We start from the raw sequence: 23069 nt of genomic DNA on the forward strand, positions 1-23069 counted from the left end.
ACATTTGCACGTTGCGTTTAGCATCCAGTTATTGTTCAAATGCTGTCAATACCCGAACGATGTTAAGCTTGAAATGTTTCAATCATTTGCAGATGCTTCGATCATTTTGATTACTGACGTATCTGATATCGCGTGAAATTTGAAAAGGTTAGACCATTTATCGTATGGAACGATTATTATTCCATACATTGTTAGTTTTCCGATTTTTGTTTCCATCGTGAGAAAACTAACTAAAAATTGATTGAAGAATAATTTGGATATAATTTATCTCTCTTTAACTTTTGGATTCCCGATAATTCACGATAATTATCCAAAAATTTTCAAATAAGCGACTAACTTTAAAAAAAAATAGTTTTAATAATAAAACGTACTTATAATGTTAAAAATTATATTAAAATGTCGTAAATAAACATATTAACGCGTAAATATAATACAATGACATTTATTTTTATTTACATCGACACAGAATCTGTATAACTATAATAACGAAATTATTAAGGTTCTTGTAATCTTCATTTATGAAGCGAACGGTTTGTCCCACTGGGAAACGAAAGGTTCAAGTATATTATTAGATTTTCCCGAAATTCTCTCGGTAGTCTATTAGACGTTGAATTTAGTCGAAATATATATCCATACTTATTCACACCATTCTATCCGTCTGCTCTTCTCTATTCACACTTTGTAGTCGTCTCCCTCCATACACTTGCCTTCCTATTCTCATCAGTATCTCTCCGACGCTCTGAATGGCGATAGTCGCCATTGATGGGTCACGGTATTTATAACCCGAACGTCAAGCTCGCCAGGGAAACACCGCAACGCGACGGCGAGGCTTTTGACTACCTGTGCTTCAACGCGAGCCCTCGGCGAGCTGATATTATTTCGGCGTCGCCTCGCTTCGCCTCGCCTCGTCTCGCCTCTTTAGGCTCGACTCGTCGGAACGGAAAATCGCCCTTTAAGGTCGCGGGGGCAAAAACGCCACCATAAATCAAAGCTCTTTTCCCGTTTCGTCGATGGCTGGCGCCTTTCATAAACACAGAACGAAAGGGAAGTTCGACCGCCGCGCCGCGACGCCAGATATACGGAGAGAGTTTCTCGACTCTCCGGATGACTCGACTCCGAAAAGTGCTGCAGAATTTTTGCTAAAATTTCTGTCGATCGCGCGAGCATCGTGACGATTGATTTATCGTTGCCGGCACCCGACGAGAAGTGCCGCTAGACTGCTAGACTACTCGATGCACCGGCGCAAGTCAGCCACTTTTGTCTTATTGATCGCGATACGTTTTCGTGTAACGCCAACTCGGACCGTTTCTTTTCTAAGTGCTCGCACGAAGCAATTTTACCCATTAAGATTTTTTGTTGTTTTATTTCAAATTGACGTACTATAAGGTCGACATTTCTCTTCTATTATAAATAATAAATTGATTTAATCGAGCTAACGCAAAATTAAATTGATCGTGACTTTTTTTATTTAATATAAATAAAAAGCTTGTAAATGTCCATAAAAAATATTGCATTGTAAGATTTACAAAAAAAAATTAGGGAAATTGAAAATTTGGAGTGAAAACGCATGAGTACTCCCGAATTCTAGAACAAGCTGAACGTACTTGCGACAATAATCGGAACGCTTTATCGCCTCGTACAGACAGCAAAACTTAGTAGACTTTTACGTCGTCCGGGGAGCAGCGCGATGCCGCCGAGATTTCTAGTAGGAAAATCCGTGTGGTTTAACGAGGTATCGCGACAAGAGTTACCTCCCATCGGGATACGATTCCGACCATTTCTCAGGAATATCCCTCCGGACTGTGGCGGGGATGTTTTCCCCCCTTCTATTCTCCACGGTCTATCAGTTTAGTTCTACGTTAGCTCGTGAAACATGTCAAAACTTATGCAACGTTTCAACGCAGCCATGAATTTCGCGACGCCGATTCCGTAATGTTAAAATAATGCGCGTGTCTCTGATAGACCTTTTCCCTTTCTGTTTCGATTGCGACTATGAAAATTGTATTTTTAATCATGTTACATGAGTCTTGTCTCAAAAATGCATTATATATTCAAAATAAATGTTATATTCTAAAATATGCACCGTTTTTAATAGTTATTGATTAGCAATCAATTATTGATAAGCAATGCGATTATTTACCTACGAGATTGGGGAAGTTACTTTTTAAAAGTAACTTATTATTTGAAAAGTAACAATTTGTTATTTTCTCCCGTTTCTTAATGCTATAATAAAATCAAATTAAACAAAAAGTTTATTTTTCTATTATATACTTTTCATTAAATTTTTAAATAAAATAAATTTTTAATAAAAACAATATTTTTTTTACATCAAATTCGTAAGATCACAAACATGATTTAAAGAAAAAAAATTTTAATGATCAAAATGCAAATAAGGAAATTTTGATTTTATTAAATTTATATTATAAATATAGCGACATTTTTATTATTTTACGCTCTAGTGTTTTAAAATTTTAACATGACTCAAAATTGTTCTTAAAATGTATGCAACAATGTAATTGATTTATGACTTAAAATTATATTTAAAGTGATCTAAAATGTACAATAAGCTATGAACACAAAGACTAAAGATTGAGCACACACGTAAATACACATCAAAAATTATGTCACAGATTCAAAATATAAAAAGTAATGGTAAAAGTAAAATGAAATCGGTATCGGTACTGAAAAATGTAACTACGTTACCATTACAATTACGAGAAAAGAAAAATAACGTCGTTACAAAAAAATATATAATAACAGCATTACTTTCCAGTAACGCGTTACTTTCTAACTCTACTCTCATTCAACTCGATGCCATTATTATACGAACGTTGCGTGTTTTCACAAGTATAATTATAAAAAATCAATCTCACGGATAACAAATTATATATGAATAATAGATTATACTCACTCCGTGATTATTCCACCGTTGCCTTCTAAGCCTTCCTCCTCTTCCTCCTCCACTCAGATTCCTCTGTTGCACTAGCACAACACTCCCGAAAACTCCCGGTTAATTACGATCGCGTGCGCGCAATTATCGGAATACGATAATCACACGACACTTTACGTGGTACTACCAACGTGCACATTATCATTATGGTGACTATATTTTCTTGGAGAAAATAAAGGGGACAAACTTGAAAATTTTAGGGCTTTGTCCCTACATGTTTCCAAACCAATTAGTGACCATCAAAAGTCTAGTCATTACGAAATTATCTTTAATGCCAAAATGAAATACCACGTAGCTTTGATAATTTAAAATTCTGTTAAAATAAACTCTTAATTTAAATTTGAAATAGGTTTAAAATAATAAAAAAGTGAAAATAGATATAATCTGAATAATGTTAATCAAAAAATTAAAACATAATTAACAAAAGAAAATAAATTATATTGCATAAAATTAAACTTGTTTTTGTAAAAATTTGCTCATTAATACAACATTAAATAGAACTAATTAGAAATAAATAATATAATATTTTTAAATTAAAATAAAGAACAAAATTGAATTTGAAGAAAAATATAAATTAATTTAAAGGATATTTACCTGAAATAAAAGACTATTCTTTGCAATATAAGACGTATAGTCACCGTAATTATCATTAACATTGGACGAGAGAGTTACAATCCGAAATTATATTCTTGGAATACAGACGTTTTATTTTAACTCATCACTAATACCCCCAAAAATTGAATTTATATTACGCGTTTAACAAATGTGAAAGGATCAATTATACAATCGCATCTCTACTAATTAAACGCATCGCGAAACTACTCGGAATCGATCTGTGTTTTGTCCACAATGTATATATTTCCAAAGAAAAATGCGAAAAAAAAATATGACTCGTGCCGCTATTTGTTCAAGTTACAGTTTGTAAATAATAACACGATATTCCACGTATACCATATACGCTAAAAAAAAAACAACGAACCTCGAGTCAGTTTATCGTTACAAAGTAAATCTACTTACAATAAAATAAATAACCGCGATAGATATTTATTTAATTGTTTCATAAGAGTTCCATCAATCAATCGCATCAGTTTATGAGGAATAATCGCATTTCTCGATACGTATCGCGTGCGAAGCCACGGAGCGGCGGAGCAGAGCGTGCTCGCATCGCTGCTTGATCGCTGTTCATCTTGCGAATGATAACACGGCGCACCGGTGGTCCTGCATACGCCATGCGCCGTTAGCACGGTGCTATCAAAACAAACCTCGAGGCTGTACGCCAGTTAGTCTCACTTCCACAAAATACTTTACAAAATATCTATATGTATAACATGCTACATGAAATAACTATACACCAAACACTTCACGTTCCTATTTTTAAATTGATTTCGATACACGAGCTGTTGCATATTTTGTGCTTCGTTCGGTGGACTCGTTAGTGTTGCCTAAAATAACGATTGAATTCGTTCGATCGAAAGAGCGTTTTGAAATGGAAAATATTGATACCGGAATTTTAATTGACGAAAGAATTTGTTTTCGTTTGATGTGGTACATATATAAATTGATATATATAAATATTACTAATGGCAAAGTTTAATTATTAAACGCGCGCATTATTTAATTCTTTTCTTTAATAACGAATTAAATAATCAATACAAATTATTTTATTTAAAAGAAACTATTAAATCCATTGTTTGAAGAGGTAAGATTTGTGGCTCGAAAACTAGTTACTGTGTTAATTTATTATCGCTTTCAGATTTTAATTCAAGAGATGTATAAAATTGTATAATTTTGATCAGTATTATAATATAATTTTAGCAAATTAAAAACTTAGATCAAATTTGGATAAAAACTAATCTAAAAAAGTTTATTTCAAGCAAACGCTAGTGTCTTAATCAATCACGTGATACAAGAAAACTATACAGCACTTTTCAAAATACGAAAACGGATAATAATATTTAATAATTCCTACTTGCCACGCTTTAAAAATCTATTGTTCAGTCTCGGATTAGATTTTTCACGTGAGTAATTGTCCTTTTTTCCGGCAATTTTTTGCGACTAGATACTTAATATGAAATTTAAGAGCTATTAATACGTACATAAGTTGACTCACACGGATCAGATTTCTCGCTTGATAGACAAGGGAGAAATGTGTTTTCTGGTGCGTCTCGATTTCGTTCCAGTGCCAAAAATATGTGTTCACGGTGATTAGCAAGCTTGTCGATAAAAGTATAGATCATAAAATCTGTTATATATTAATATACATTGATATTTCTTAAAAAAAGCTAACAAGCTTTTATCTTAAAATTTGTTTTTAATAGAGACATTATTGTATCATTTTTCAAAACTCTGTCTAAAATCTTTTCTAAAGAAATGAAAGTAAGATTTAACGATTATCGCTAGCTGCACTTAGCGAAAATAAAATATAGATTAACGACGAATAATCTTTTCTGTCTTTAATGCACTCTTATATCTTGTTTTAAGTCTTTCGAACGGTAGCGTACACATTTTTGTACAAATATTGATTAGATCAATTATGAAAGACAGATAAATTACGGGAGAGAAGAGTACACCCTCACCCAAGGAAAGAGACACGGCCCTGAATTCTGTCGCAACTAAAATTAGAAATCGCGCCCGGCGTCGCGTCGGAGGCTGTTAAGAAGCGTCGTGTTGTCTAGCCATAGTTATTCGTATTTCACTAACGTAACTGATCCGTAATCGAGACGACGATGATATCTCAAATGACAGAATGAGTCAGCAACAGCACGAAAGGGTACTTTAGAATCTACAAATAATGTAATTATGAAACGAAAATTTGGCATAAAAAAATTCACAAACCAAATAAAAATTATTTATAAAAATTGTTATAATAAAGTTCTATGGATTTAAATTTCTTTTCAATTAAAAATTAATTTGACAGATATGGCACTTTTTTTTCACACGTTCGAAACATATTTAGTTCGCATTAATCTTAGGGAATAAATTTTTAATAAATTGTACTAATAAAACAAAATTTCAGGTTCAAATTAAATTTAATTTTTATAACGTAATTGCCTGAAATTATAATCTGCACGATATTATAAAGTAATTTGCATTTATCTCATTAATTTTTAAGTTTTGAGTTTACCTTTGTGAAAATTTATAATTAAATGTCAATTGAAATCAGGAATATTTAAATATAAATAGCAATTATCCAACAGCCGTGCATGCAAATTTAATTTGGCAAATTAATCATAAATAATACAGCGAACGCTGCAAATGCCAAGTCAGAATACGAATGCATTAACGTCAATATCATCGGCCGGCAGAACAAGTGATAAAAGTAGACGAATGGTCGGCCATTATTTCAAGCCGTTCGAGAAATAAAAGAAAATTGTTGCCAGACAGATTCGTTAAATTACATTCGTCAGGTGCACGCAAAATCTGAACGTTCTTGTTAACTATTTCATCGGCATGTATACAGAACCTATTAAAAATCACGTGTGTTCCTGATTTGTCCTCGCTATTCTCAACAACGTTGCAACATTCGGTTTTCAATATGTTTGCAATTAAATCACGAATTGCAATGTTTTGTTAAAGCAAAACTCACTTGGAATCAAATGAAAAGAATTTGTTACATATTTTTACATTCTCCAAAAATTAATTTGTGAAAAAATATTTTTTATTTTGAAAAATCAATTTCTCAATAAAATTCTTAGCATAATAGCTCACACAGTTTCTCGACGAAGGAAACAATTTTTTTCATCTAAATAGATTAGCAAGAGAGTAATAATGAAACAGAATTATTACTTTTTTTATTTTCAAATTTTTGTTCCGGGAGAGACAAAGGAAATCAGGCTAGGATACTACTTAAACGCCATTGACGTGAAACTGATTTTTCTTTCAATCTCTACTACGTCTATTGCCAAGAGAACGTACGCGACTCTTGACGCACTCCGTGTGTATGAAACTCTTAGGCGCTTTCTACCGCATTGAAAACGATTTCCACTTATCGATACAATCGCCCTCGAGGGGGCGTCGGCAGATAGAAGGATGCCTTCTCGCGGTGAGGACGTCGATGCGCACATGAAAAAAAGAACAAGCATACGAAAGACGAGGAGCTGTGAAATGACAGAGGATACGGAAAAGCGGGGAGGGAGGTGGATAGGGCATACGAAAGAGCGAGGGAGAGAGAGAGAGATTCTATTCAATCGGCAGAGGCATTAACACAGCGAGGCAAGTCGCGCAAAAGAAAACCATTAACTACTTCTACAGGATGGAAGAAAAACAGACTTAGAGAGCCGAGGAGAGGATACGTAGGAAGATTCTCTCCCTCTCTCTTTCCCTTTTTCTTATTCGATATTCCCTATTTCCTTTCTCTGCCTCCATCCGGTGCTTTCTGCCTTTGTGAATGTATCTCCCTTTCTCCGGTTGCTGCCGGTTTCCACGACATGCCGTTTCCATTACAAGACTGATAGTTCTACCGCGCCGCTCGCAGTGACGCCCACCATTAGGAATCCATTTCCCCGGCCGGTCAATCGAATTGCAACATTCCGCGGCATTTGACGCGACCATCGAGCCGTCGCGAAAGCCCGAGGATGAGAAACTTCTGTCTGTACGGTAGAAGTACATCAATGTATTCACGACCGGCGATACATTTCCTATTCCGTCCTGACAACTTAAAAGCGTCAATGACAATCGCGAGGATTATCGGCCAAGCCTGTTGCGGAATTACCGTTGACGGATGGTTATACAGGGGTAGAAGCGTGCAGAAAATATCGTTCATTTTAACTAATGGCGCATGCTTTATCATTGTTCTTTAACGATGCGAATGTCTGATATCGGTTTGTATATGCGAGATGTAATGTAGGGGAGAGTTGTCAAATGCGTGCCACTTAAGCTATCTTTTATTATATTTCGGAGTTAGTGTTATTTTAGATGTAAATCAAAGTTCAAAATACGAAATTGTTAAATCTTTCGGTAATACCAAATTAATTTGTTATAAGTTTTTCTGTAACATGTTGCGTGATTTAGAAAACCGGTCGGCTAAAGCGTATTTATGGTCTCTTAAATCGTATTGTCTTCGGAAATATCGAATTTATGAATTGAAATGATTAAAAATATAAGAAACTATTGACTAATATTTATTTTATTAATAATTTATCGAAAAAGCGATAAAATATTCAATAATTAATGACTAACGATAATGAAAATGTAAGAACACTGAAATAAAATTTGCTTGAATTTATTTTTATAATAATATTTTTATTCATAGCAATTACTAGTTTTACTATTATCACTTAACAATCTTACATTGGTATCATTTTTTTTTGTAATAGTAAAATTTGTAGTAGTATGAATTAGGAAGCTTGATAGAGTTTATAAAAATATCGATTTAATTTTTATGATTATCGTAAATATGTATATACAATGAATATTCTGCAACAAGCCTTTTTTTAATGAAAGTATAATAGAATCAAAATAAAATTGGATAATTATTTTATTATCAACTATATAAGTTGACGAGAACTTACATCTGATTTTCTAAATCAGATGCTGACAGCATGCACGAAATAAAATAAAACTTGAATTTTTGTTCACATTACTTATTTCTGATTTACTTATTTTTATTTTTATATGAGATTAACATGTAAAATATTGAATATGTACGTTTTAGAAGACCGATACGTATTCAGCAACTTTCCCTCGAAGATAGGATACACTCATTAGCTTATTAGCGCTAATAGCTCATTGTCACAATTTTTTGTAGATATTTATAAAATAATCTTTGATGATTTTTCCATTTCCGTTTTTCAAGTAATGCCCGCTCAGCCTAAATCCAATCTCGACTTCTTCTCAATCTTTTCCTCTCGTTGGTTGGTTCACCTCGACTCCATTTAAACTGCCGCCGCTGCTGCAGCATATCTCCCGGCAGCGACGACAAAAAGAGACAGGGGGCAAACGACGAAGAACGCAGAAGGCAAATTAAGCGTAATGCTCGCGTCGCGACGCCGGCGTAGCTGCTGGAAAGGGGCGCGCGAACGCCGACCGCAATTCGCGGCGAAATGTCCGGCGGCTCGACGCTTTATTTTCCTCCTTCTTTTGCCACTTTCGTGTTTTTTTTCGGACACCCTCTGCCTCCACTTCCTTCCTTCCTTCCTTCCTTCCTTCCTTCCTACCTTTTCTTCTGTTCGGCTTCCATCTCACGAAAATCCGAGGAAAAGGACCGAGGGAAAAGACGGTGCGGGCGTCGACAAAAAGCAGGCAGATAATGAAAAACTTAATACAAGTTATTAACTGATGTTTTACACGAGGCTTGTGCTGAGACTTTTATATGCGAGGAATTACGGCGGGGCAGTAATTATTACGCGTTTTTCAACTACGCTTTCATTACATTAAATCCCGTAAAATATTCAACTGTTGCATCTTGAATGACTTGAATTATTTAGTTTAAATAATGCTGACTTACACAAGAAATAATTTAGCATGAGGATCTATTAAATTTATTCATATTATAATCGATTCACACGCTTGCCTTTCCTATCGCGCGAGTTATCGCGCGAAGTTCGCGAAGTGCATTCACTTAGGATCATCACAGAACCCATCCTTGAGACTTAATACTCCGTCTAAGCTTTGAAGTTCTGTCTAATCCCACTACCACTACCATGAAACTCACCAGAATATCAAAATACGTATAATCTGAGACTCTGCATTTCTAAAGATTACTATTTTTAATTCTATGTACTATACGTTCTTGCCTCTTCAATTTTCTGTTCGAAGAGCACGTTCTATTTATTAAATATACCTATTATCAGTTTGATAGAAAAATACGTAAATAACAATTAGTAATGCATACTATCGTGGGCATCAGGTTGCTGATATTGAATTACTCGTATCAAATTGTAATAATATGCAATTTCAATAAATTAGATTAACGTGACATGATTTAATTCGGAAAAAAAGACCACCGACTCTTGCATCGGCAGAAATATCTCTTAGTTTTTGTCGTTTAAATGCTCGAATCCGCGTGTGACGTCTCTAAAGCTCCGCGTAACTTTCGACAACTTCCAGCCGATAACTTCGTACACTCTCGCTCATCGCCGTATATCCGGGAGCGATATAGCCTGCGTTTGATCTCTGACGAAGAGACTTCCGCAACTTGCGCGATTTGGCAAACGGAAACTCGGAATAGCCTGAAGAGATTTGAACGACTCAGGGCTTCGTCAGCCGAAAGTCGTGCCACTCTCCCGCGGGATTTAATTAAAAACAAACGGCGCGCTTATGAAACTACGTGACCAATTATTTTTCGGATAATAGCCAATTATGCGAGATGAATTTTAATCGCCAAACGAGAGATCCTGACAAGTCTCGCAAATTTAAATTTATTGCTCTCTTTCTCTCTCTCTTTCTCTTATTCTCCCCTCCCTCTCCCCCCCCTCTCTCTCTCTCTCTCTCTCTCTCTCTGAGCATATTTTTGTACACACGCAAAACGCAACAAATATTTATACGATAAACAAGTGGAATTGCAATTGAGATTTAATTACCGCGTTTACTAGCATGTTATACACAACCGATATAGACAAAATATCAAACGTTTACCACTGCTGTTACGGTTTACAATTCTATTGAAAATTAATATCACTTCACCTGTTTTTGCATTTACGATACATTTTCAAAATTTGTTCAGCAATACTGCAGCAGTTAATATGTACAGCATATTCGACATGAAGATACAGTGAAATAGAGGAATGGGAAGTAACGTGTTACAAATAACGAATAATCTCGTTACTTTTATCTTTTTATCAGAACGCTTTCATAACGATACACATACAATTTTTCGTAACGATAATGATAACGTCGGGTTGGAGTAATCATTTTTGACAAATAACTCTTTACGCGTTACTCATTAGAAAAAACTGACAAGTAAAAATAACGATTCTAATACGTGTAATTCATTCGTTACAAACTAATTGTAAGTAAAATTACGAATTTTTTTTCAACGAGTAGCGCGCAATGGTAACGAATGACTTGTCAAAAGTGACTATTCCTTATCGTTACACTGAGAAAAATGGTTGTTAACTTGACCAAATTTTTCAACTTAATTGAACTTCTTCAGTTTAAGCGTTTACATATTTAAATATACATGCAGTTAAATTAAATATATAAATGCTTAAACTAAAGTTCAAGTATTTTATGTATTTAAGTCAAGCACATAAACATAGTTAAAACTGAAAACGTTTAATCGAGTTGAAAAATTCAGTCAAGTTAATAATTTTTTTCTCAGGCTATGAATACATTGTATAACATCATCAACAATTATATCGTCATTATAAAAGTGTACTCAACTGTTATATTTTTCAAGAAAAATTTTAATGCGCGTTAGAGGTATTATTTTACAAAGTTGAATAGCTTTCCGGATGAACTTTCTAGTTATTCTATCGATGTCCCAGATAGCGGAGACAGAAGAATAGTGAATTAACTATTCTTAGGAAACTATCCGAGAACACGGATGCGAGCGAGTGCCTAGGATCGAACTCTCGCACATGTGATCCTCGTGTTTCTCGGAGAGAAGCGGTAATAGACACTCGAGCGCGATCCCTTTCCAACGCTTCAGCGCAGCAGCCTCGGAATAACCCGAAGAGATTTAAACGAGTTGACTACACGTGCGGGGTATACGGATGGGGAACACGGGACGAGAGCGCTCTCGCTCCCGTTGGTATTTCATTGAAAACCACGGGACTTTAGAATTCTCGTCATAACGGCGAAAGCCCCGACCGCAGCGTATCTCGGGGGAGGAAGGTGGGATCGCGAATAAGCCGATTCTCTTTCTCGCTCTCGCCCCAGCAGCACCCCGACCTTTCGGCAACTTCGGGAGGCCAAATCGCGTGTCGGGACTTGGTGTATCCAAACTCGCTTGAAGCGATGCGACGCGTATGTACACCGGCGCGGCAGGGGCGAGGGGGGAGAGAAGGGGGATACCTTGGCGATCTGCCTGGCGCGTCGTTAGAAAATGGATCGACTCCGTATGCCGTCAAAGGAAGACGGGTGAAGAGCGAGGCGTGGCGAGGTGAGGCGAGGCGAAGCGCACGGTAACTAGCCGCAGAGACGTAACGAGATGAAAGGAGAGCGCGAAGAGCGGCGGACGAGCCATGAACGAAGTGTATATGTATAAATAGAAATCTAATCCTCTCTCGCGGCCCCTCTTCGTTCTTCTTTCCTCGTTGCCTTACTTCTTCTGTCTCTATCTCTTTCTCATTTACCTCCCCCCTTTCTCTCTCCCCCTCCCTCCCATCCTTCGCCTTGCTTTTTCGAACTCTCTGGGCTGTTCTCTCCTCCCAAAAGACGAGATGTACAAGGCAGTTGAACGGAGTGTGCCGTTAAAGTCTAGACAGAGTGTCGATTTTTGCCGCGACACACCAAATTAGAAACCTTGCTTTCTCTCTCCTTCTCTCTCTTTTTCTCCCTTTCCCTATCTGGTTCTTTTTCTGTTAGTCACATGATGGCTCGTGCTCTCGCTTCCACGCCACGTTTTTTTGTTTTTTTTTATTTTATTTTTTTATTTTTTGTTCTTTCGTATACCATCAGCTAGTGCGCTATCCTCCTTATGCATTCAACCTTTTCGCGCTAGCTCTCCTGCTCGCGAACGTGTGTATCTCGTAAACGCGTGCATGTGAAATTGCTTAAAGGGGATGAACGGATGTGTTCACGAAACGCTCTTTACGACACTGTCCACGCGGAATACTTGGATCCTAATTGAAAGTTAGCTCCCAAATTAAATGGCAATAAAATATCTGAAATAAATCTGTACATATATAAAATTAAGTAGTTACATATAAAGTATTTATTCTCTACAACTCGATCGTTTTTAATGATACGAAAAAATACTAGAGAAAAGTTGCTCGTTTCGAAAGGACAAACATTACAATAGACAACCTTTTTCTTCATGCCCATTATTTTACGACAGCATCATTTTTTTAATAGGATGAGATATTTTCAGTAGTCATGTAGTTTATAAAAAAAAAAAACAGATTCAATCGTATAATAACATAGATATAACATAGATAATCTCAGGATCAGATGTAAGGATAAAGAAATCACATTTAAATGTGATCTTAAAGTCAGCTCTATCTTAAAGTCTATCTCATCCTATATACGTGGTAAAATTAATTTTATTTTTATGAACTACTACGTTAATAAAAATATGCCATTCCATTTGAAAAAAAATGTTGTACTTGTAAAATATATAAATATATATAAAAATCGAAAACTGTTGATAATTAAAATTCTGAGAATTTATTTTCACGTTTTTGTATTTCGTGTTTTTAAATTCTCTCTTATTTTAGATTCTCTCTTTCGGATATGCAATTAGCTATACGAACTTCGTATATTATAGAGCGATGCGACAGCGCATTATTAAGTATAAATTCTCCATATTATTACAACTGGTATCCTGTATTTATTATGCACAATGTATATGCGGCAAAAACGTCGGGCGAAATTGAAATTCAAATAAACGCGACATTGTCGCTCGCAGCCAAAGCAACGTTCGATTAAATTGCAATTGTTACATCGATCGCCGTTTTTGACCGTGGTCTAAATTGCGACCACCGAACACGATGGATACGAGTAAGGACGGTCAGCACGTGTCGACCGCGTTTAGGACGATGATGTAGTAATCGTTCGAAGAGCAATTGGAAATGACAGGCGCCACGTGTCTCGAATCGAGACGAATAATCGACGATAACGATAACATATCGCATCGGCAAAGTTACGTCGTGCCAATTACCTGTTACAATATTTGCACGAACGCGTATGCTCATCCGACGTCAAGTTTATTTTACAAATTACAATTGTTGCCGCACTTGCCGAGCGAAGACTCAGCACAATTCGAACGTTTCTTCTCACACTCCTTCGTCCCCACATGTTTGCATCGCAATTAATTTCACGACGACGCTACTTCGTGAAGATTGCGGTCAGACTACCTTCTGTTTAAACGACCGCTTCTCTCTAGTATAATAGGACCGTCCGTGATTTTCCACGTGATTCATGGCCGCGTTGCAAACGGATTTTATTTTATCGTACGAAGCGGAAAGAAACGCAATCTGACTACTGTCTGCCTAATGATCGAACATTGTATACACGATTGACATATGAGGATTAATTGAACAGTCTTTTGCATTGTCATACACTGAGAGAAAAAATTTTTATTTCAATAAATATTCATTTGAATAGTTGCAATGAGATATTTACTTACGGTACATAAATATATATACAATAAAAAATGATTAGTTAAATTAAATTAATGGTTTTTGCACTAAATAAATGTTTATTAAAATTTACTAATTTTTTTCTCTCAGTGTAATACTCAAAATTTTTTCACTTTATTCGCTTAACGTTTTTTTCCTATTTACTCTTATATTTAATTTACATTTAATTTTATATATACATATATATGTATGTACATAAAACATACATGAAACGTGAAGAATTAAAATAATACTATGTAAAATAAAGCTCATCAGCAGATACTAAAAATTAAAGATGCAAAATAACGCATTTTAATGCCAGTTTTACATTTATACCAATTTAATATTTTTCGTATTTTGTTTTAATGTAGAGTTCAATTAACTTTTTAGCTATTTCTATTTAATTCCTTTATAATTGTAATACTTTTTCTATTTACAGAATTTTTCAGTTCGTTATTCTTCTTTCGCTCCTAACTTTTTACATGTATAGTGTCGAAAATGTCATGTAATTGATATGAAAAATTTTCGCAGAGCACAGTCAGAATATATGACGCTTTTATCACACGACAATCTATTCAGTCACGACTGAAGTTAATAGCTCGCGACTCGTTCTGCTGCGACCAGCAGAAACTCGTTAGTCGGTGTCAAGTAAAGGCAGTTAAAAAATGCAAACGTTTAATTATAACGCGTAGCGTATTTCGCGAATTTCCCTCTTCCACGATCTTTTGACGTTGATACGCCGAGCAATGGCGACAGAAGATGAAACGATGGTCGGAGATCTCCCCGCGGATCCGGCAAAGAACACGAAGATATGTAAATGAAATAAAATCTGTTTAACAAAGATTTCTCTAGCATTGCGACACGATTTCCGCGGTGCACTGCCGTGTTTTCAACGAGCAATCGCTGCTTCTCCTTGAGAGACAAACAAATACTATCCTACTTCTTCAATCTTCCTTACCATGTCTTAATAGAAATATGAAGTAGTCGTAATTATATCGTGCTGCATTTTCCGAAAAACAACACAGGTCTTATGAATTCTCGAAGTTCGAAGAGAAGTAACGTTGGTAGAGGAAAATGTAAAATACTACAGAGATATAAATATTGTAAGGTTTAAGAAATGTGTAACCGTTGTCATTTCAAACATTTTGTCGCAATTTCCAATGCGCACGTATAGTTGCGTGCTTTCCATTTAATGATACAAGTCGACACAAACGTCATTCTATCTTTTTTTTTACATTCGACAAAGAGAACGATGTGTCGACTTGTATCATTAAATAGAAAGCACCCATTCTTTTCCGTGTGTTTTTCTTGAATCATATGTAGCGATTCAAACTTGAATCGGAAATATCGATCTATAAAAAGTTGGTGAACGAAATTAATAAAGTCAGCCTCGACTTTCACATTTTCTAAAACTGAAAATTCTCGAGAGAAACTTGCGAACAGACCGGTCCAAATTTGCTGAGAAAAACTTATAATCTATTTCAGTATTATCTGTGAATAATGTAATCAATTATAAAAAATATAAAAAATACGATTGAATGGCTTTAAGTAACTTTTATTTTAATTAAAGGTGAAGGAAATGAATAAGGTAAGAAATATCAACACGAAGATCTAACTATAACCGAATAAAATTCATCTTTAGATAATTGTCTCTTCATACATCTATATTCTATTATTATTTTTATTTTAGTTAATCTTTTTAGAGTAAGTTGCGAATTTTTAATGATTACGATAGTTGAAAAAGTTAATACAGAAAATTATGTATCCGTAAAAATGTATAAACAGTGAGATATTATTTCAGTAAATTTTAAAGAACAATTTTTAATTTTATTTTTTGCAGCGAAACATGTGAGATTGATATTTTTGCGTCGCGATGACATCGGAAAAAATTGAATTACCCAATATTTTATCGATTGTAATTCTCGATAGAAACAAGAGGCGTGAATTATCGGTGCCATCGATTTTGGCCGTTAGAATTACTTTTGCCGATCTCATCGGCTGAATTTCGGCGTACGTGCACACTTGAACTTATTAAATTCGTTCCCCTTGCACGTTCAAAAATATGGAACCTCGCAGGTGGAGGTTGCACGGGCTCTCCCATACGGAAAAACGAGTTTTGCTCCGGCTAGAAAGAGAGTCCAGAGAAATTTCGCTTTGCTCTCTACTGCGGCGTGGATATTCGAGTCCCCGATTTTCTCCCCGGGGAGAAGACGAGAACTTCCTGCCCACCCGAACTTTATGGAATCTCTTTGAGCAGCAACCATCCTCCGACCCGGAGCGCAACTCCGTTCACAGGATTTCGAAATCCCGGCGAAGATAATAATAAGTTAATCCTCTCCCCTTCCCTCCCCTTCCTTTCTCCGCCTTCCCTGACCTGATAGCCGAAGTTATCCAAACGTGACGATATGGTGCGAATCTGCGACTACTGACTCTTCCTCCTTTATCTGCCTTCCTCCTCGACAAATCGGCCGTCTAATTCCATTATTCGACGCCGATAAACTCGACCGTGAAACGAGTTAACGCGCCATTTGGCGGCTTACGTGTGGATAAAGCTGCGAGATGTCGCGTTCGCATTAGAGAAATCGATAAAGCCGTAAGAACTGGAGTATCAAATGTATATGGCATTGCCGATGAGTCCATTCGTTACAAGTAATAAATGATCCGAAAAAAAAAAACACTTCTGAAATAAAATTTAAAGTGTCTATACATATACAAGCGCTAATATTCAGCATATTTTTAAAGACAATATTAGACTAAATCGATACATTAATAATTCGCTCTTCGATTATGAAATATCAGACAGTTCGAATCAAACTGACTTAATGTCAATTATTCATGAATTAAAATAGTTTGACGAGAATAATTAGTAAATCGCAAAATATCGTTAAAAACTAGATTGCTGTAATGGTTTTTTCTATTAGTCATTTTTTTTATTTTGCCGAATCTAGCATATGTTTTAGGATTTCCTTTTAAATTTCACGTCGGACGAATTAATATATCTTACAAAGTATTTTAATATTTTTCTCCACAAATTTTCTCTTCCTCGATAAAGCAAATCCTTCAAAATGCTGATAAAACGTTGAAAGGATTTATTTTATCAAAGTAGCCCTGTAGAATTGCATGCTTTTGATCTAAACGACATATAAAGAGACATAGTACACAATTACTGGTTAACTAAAAGCCTTTCGAAATCCTCTGTACAGTCACCGATTAATTCTCGTCTCTCTCTCTTTCTCTCTCGCGCGCGCGCGTCTACTCTCACGTTCGATGAAAATCGCATTGCGATCATGCGACTCCGTTTAATTTCGTTAGCGTGCTACCTCTACGAACTCTGGCTGGCCTCTCTCGATGTAATTTCCGATCGCGTAATCATAAAGTTTTCGGCACTCGAGCAATCACCTCAGTAATTGAAATGCAACTTAGAAACGCGATTTGGGTTGCGCGGTATCATTGGCGCTCGATGGCGGATCCTGTAACGCGGTAATAACCGCGATTGCTGCGATTGATGGAACGGTAATTTCATCGGCGAGGCAGAAAATGTGAATAGTTATTACTAAAATCACAAATAACACTTGACCGTTTGGCGAGATCGGGGGCATCGGAACACTCGTCGCGGCTAATAACGAAGCGAATTTCCGATTCGCAGTTCGCCGACCAAGCTTATTGAACCATTACTGCGGTACGCGTCAACGGCTCCGTTCTGGCAAATCGACTATTTAATTCCGTTATCGACGCGTCAGTAAATTCAATGTAATGCGAACCGCCCGCGACGGTTAATTCCGGGACTGCCATGCGTCGAGCGATTGACGAAATGAAAATCGGTTAAGGAAAATCGATTGATGAACGCGCGTGTACAGATTAACGAACGTGATAATTAAAGTTCCGGATTTTGTTACGGCCGCCGATTGAATCTGGGCCAGTGCAATGAGTCCAAGTTGTACACGTTCGTAATTAAATCACTGTACGGGGATACGCGCCCATACGCCCATTTATCCCGACTTCCTTTTTTTAATGTAACAATTAAAATTGATCTTTATACTTTCCGTGACGTTAATAACGATGAAAGTTCAACGAGCGATATTTAATATATATTGGCCCGGTGCAAAAGTTTTGACCTTTTTTTCGGCGTTGCTCTTGTTACAGTACATATGTCAACAATGGCGGATACTACGGCGAATTTTATATTGGAAAAGTGACATCGAGAGCTGTCTATGAAAAAAAAGTCGATGTTATTTGAGTTATCTACAGTGCTGTTTTGGGTCAACGAAAATAAGTCTGAAAGAAGAATATTTGTGTAGGATTATAATACACAAGTTTATGAAACAAAAATAATAGATGCTGTTGAAAAAGAACATTAATGACGAGGAAAATTTCTAATGTTTTTTACAGCATCTGCAATTTACGTGCCTTTCCGAAACATGGTATATTATTATAATCATAAATATTCTATTTTTATACTCACTTTCGCTTATACAAAGGAGTACCATAAATAATTTAAATAATACTAATTATTTTTATTTTATTTTATATTTTCTAAATCTCGTAGAGTTAAAAAATCACTCGGAAAATTGCACAGGCTCAATTTTCACTCCACAGGAATGAATTTTCTCTACGGGCGTGAATTTTTATTAAAGTGACAAATCACTAAAAAAATTGCGTAGGCTTTTTTTTTTTTTTTTAGTGATATTTCATTCTATGAAATTTGGAGAATAAATAGCGCTAATAAATAGAGAATAAAAACCGTCACCTTTCTGAAAGCATATACTTTGCTAATGTTAACGTACGTATAAGAAGATCAACATTATCTCTTCTAAAGAACCGAGACTTTCACACTCACCTAATATTTTCAATCGAATTTAACTATGGCTTAGAATTTGCGATTCATAGATAGAGACTTGGCGTGAAAATGTTACGATGATTTATTTCTGCATTTAAAAAGACAATTTCTCTTAATTTACAGGCGGAGATCGAAAGTCGTGATATCCTCCGCGAAGCCTGAGGACAGTGGCAGATACGAATGCGTGGCTGAGAGTACTTCCGGTCATCGGGCCTCACTTGCGGCCAAACTTCTAGTCGATCATGATACCAGAATTCCGGAAACAAGTGAGTACACATTATTTTCTTTACTCTATGCGATTTTTACGGAAGAAATAATAAAACTCAGTCGCAAAACTCATTTTACACAAATACAAAATAAATACAGAAATAATAGCTATTATTATAGTTGATTAAAAAATTAATTTCTAATATAAAAAAAATATTACATAACAATACAGTAATTAAATTGAGTAAAGTGCATCATGATTAAAATGTTATGTATTAAACATTTATTGCAGACAAATAAAAATAAAATGATATTTAAGGAATATAATATTACGAATTATCGAAACAGTAGCAACTTCATCAATATTGATCGAAATAATGCGTTTTCGATACAATAAAATGGCGGATATTGCTAAACTCTGAATGTAGGATTTCGTGTGCCGATAGGAAACGCGTACATCTGTCGATACCTTACGCAGAGCTTTCGGACAAAAGCATTTCGGATTTTACCTGACGTTATCGTAGGCTAGCGCAAAAGCGCGAATCACTGATCTGTGTATCTTCAATCGCTACGCTAACGGTAGAAAACCCCTATGATCTTTCAGTGCCGCAACCTTTGAGAAGATGCATGGAATTCATTTTGTTGGAATGATAAACGAGCTAGCATTGAAAAGGATCGGTTAATGAGCGCAACGGAACACATTGAATGCTTTCTGAACTGTAAACTTTTTATAAAAAGAACTGTTCTTGACACCAAATGGAAAAATAAAATTTTATCGCGATCAGATTCGTCCTAATCTCGAGAGGGCAACGCACGTTTTCTGAAAATAATACAAGACGTGACACGATGATTTTCGCTCAAATTGGTTTCGAAATATCGACTCTGTGATTTCACATTCGGTGAACGTGTAAAGAAACCGTGCAAAGTCGCCGTACCAGCGGCTCTCACTCAGCACTTCCGGATTTATATGGAATGCTTCCGTTCTTCGTCTTTTCCTTCGTCCGTTGATAAGCGCAAAAATATAAAACTCGATTGCGCGGTCGTTTATCTTCCGCAGTTTATAACGCACAAAAATCTGACATAATAGCACTTAAAGTCGCCATGACGTCGTATCTAACAAGGGAGCACAACCAAATGTTTCCTTTTGATTTTAATAAGCTTTAAATATGTTAAAATAAGTCAAAAATAAGAGAAACATATTTTTTTTATAAGTGCTAAATCACACGTTAAGAGAGTGAAACAACATTGGAAAAATCGATTATATTCTTTTCATCTTGAATATTTAAAGTATTTAAATTAAAAAGTTCACATTTTCTTTCATTATTTCTTATTTTAATATTTCATTATTAATTATATTTTTATTAGAGTACGTGTCTACTTCTTATTGAAATAATTTTTTATCCAAATAGGAAATCACCGCTAAATTTTGTCTACTGCTTTCAAATGAAATATAAAGCAATTTGCAATTTTTTCATAATTGTTTCAATGTTTTGAGAAATGCCCTATACATCTACACCTTTTAACATATTCTAAGCTTATTAAAATCGAAGGCGTACGTGCACGTGATTGTCCTTTCTCGTAAGTCTGGCAGTGACGATTATTCTCGCGACCTCGCGACAGTAGCTGACATTGTTTCAACTCGACAGCCATTCAAAGCGTTTCAACATCCTTACTTCCAACCTACATAGTCGCGTAACGAATTTAATTCCATTGTGCGACCGTGTTGCAGCTAGGTACAAGTGACGTCCGTTCACGGACAATCTGAACGATCGCTTCGTCGTTGCATCTTTTACGGCCGACGTTTTCTCGCGTAACGATGCATGCTGCTGGGTACATTCGCGACGTGCACCGCACAAGCGTCTGCGACGATCCGCAGTCGCTGCAAGCCGCGGCGCGGATATCGATCCGTGCAGCGGCTGCCCTTAGGGTAGTGGTTTATGGCTTTTCATAATGCTCGCAATATTTGGGCCACGCCTTTTACTGCGATATTTATGTTATTTCCGGATATATTCCGCGGAGCGCACCGAGTTTATCGATACTCACCCCTATTTTCCGCATCTTGCCGCCGACTAAAATAATAAGTGTTACCTGTGGGAAATACCACGAGAGGTAGTTAGAATTTATTATGTGTAACTTCGGTATTTATACGATCCATTATCGCCTAGTTGTACCGAGTGGATGCCAGAAAAAAAGAGCGACACTGACACGCAGCTTATGATTTGTGTGCGATGAACTACGATTGCATTATACAAATTTTAACTTGAAGCTTAGAAAGATTAAATATTAGAAAGTAACAAAAAGATATACCGCTTAGTCAAGACTTAAAAAAGAATCAATGATTAGATTGATAAAAAAAAAGAGAGAACTCTAAAAAAGAAAGAAAAAATGGTTCCGCGATACTTGATACGATACAAGAGGAAACGATAAAAGGAAAAGATAAGTGGCACCGAAGGCATAAAACTGAATCACTGTGCCCCGTGTTATCTACAGGCGCGCATCTCCATGCAGTTTCATTCAATTCGTAGTTATACGATGCGTCAGCAGTAAACTCGCGACAACAAGGAAGCGAAGACTGGTTCGCGTACTGGGTCGGCATCGCAGGTGATAAACCAAGGATTAAGCACCTGATGCGATAATGCTTGTACGGCTCAGTGGTTCTAGCAGGGTCGGTAAAGCTTGCGGTTCACCGCCGAGCGGTTCCGCAAGCTCGTATGACGGACAAAGGGCGACAATTACAGCCCTGCCAGCCACGTCAGGGTTTCATATAGCTCTGCTGATGGCAGCCCGCCGCCGCCGCTCCGGCGGAATGTTTCCGTGCACGATGATCCTATATAGCTCTCTACCTGCTGCGAGCCGACAGATCGCCATAATGAAATTTTCTGGCAGTTTTCTAAAATTGCTCCGACGCTCTTGACTGACACGTTCGATGAATTCAGGAAATTTTTAAGCTGAAAATTAAAGATTCCTTTAATCTATTGAAGAAATTTCTGGAAAGAAGATAAAATCTCCGTAAATTTTAATTTAACGTAGAAAATTAGCAAATTTCTTTATATATTAGTACGAATAATACTGATATTTAAAGATTTTTTTTCATTAAGTCCAAAGCAAATTTTTTCAATTTATAATTCGATTTTGTTAAAATATATACTTACAATTAGTGAAATTTTCAATTTTTTATCTTTTAAAAATTTTATGCTGCTTGCGTGAGAGAAGTCGTTAAATCGCGTGAGAAACAATTTACAAATAACCTTCTTGCGAACGAGTAGAAAATCATACGTTAGTGAATAAGGTAGGAGTAAACCATGCTTTTTGTGTGGAAAAGTATTAAACTAGTAGACTAAAACTGTGTTTAATGTAGCATCAAGATATATACGGCTTACCGTCTCTATGGAGCCTACTTCTTTTTACTACATATGTAAAGGTTAATAAATCTTGCGTTTTTAAAGAAAGCGATTAATATGAGCGATATGAAAACAAATCTTCCATATAAAACTTAATAGCTCCCAGAATAAAGAATTTTATGTGCACCGAATGTATCTATTTTTGAAAAATGCGTCTCTTCAATCGCAAATTTCCTCTTTTTTTCACCACAACCAGTGTAGATTACTGTAGATATTACAGATTTAATTTTTAAAAACGTATAAAAAAAGATGCACTCTTAATTGGCTAGAAAAAATTTATTGCAATTAAAATAATACGTTTTAAAATGTTTTTCAAACGAGGTACGTTATTTTAAAAAAAAAATCATCATTTTTACCGCATTTGTACGTGCGGTACGTTCCTATTTAAAATTCGTGAACAAGTTATTTTATTACTTTGGAATTGTGATACAGAATATCCGAGAGGATATTTT

General features: G+C 36.0%; 1 protein-coding gene across 4 annotated transcripts in view; it reads left to right on the plus strand.

The window, feature by feature from the left end:
• Window positions 1-23069, plus strand: part of LOC105201747 (protein vein) — a 427513-nt gene that overhangs the window by 282315 nt on the left and 122129 nt on the right. For all 4 annotated transcript variants that reach the window (XM_039456247.1, XM_039456248.1, XM_039456249.1 and 1 more), the window contains exon 3: window positions 19133-19275. In XM_039456247.1, the coding sequence (XP_039312181.1) occupies window positions 19133-19275 (143 nt within the window). The remainder of the gene's footprint in view (window positions 1-19132; window positions 19276-23069) is intronic.

Source organism: Solenopsis invicta, chromosome 12, assembly GCF_016802725.1.
Source record: "Solenopsis invicta isolate M01_SB chromosome 12, UNIL_Sinv_3.0, whole genome shotgun sequence".
Classification (NCBI taxonomy): Eukaryota; Metazoa; Arthropoda; class Insecta; order Hymenoptera; family Formicidae; genus Solenopsis; species Solenopsis invicta.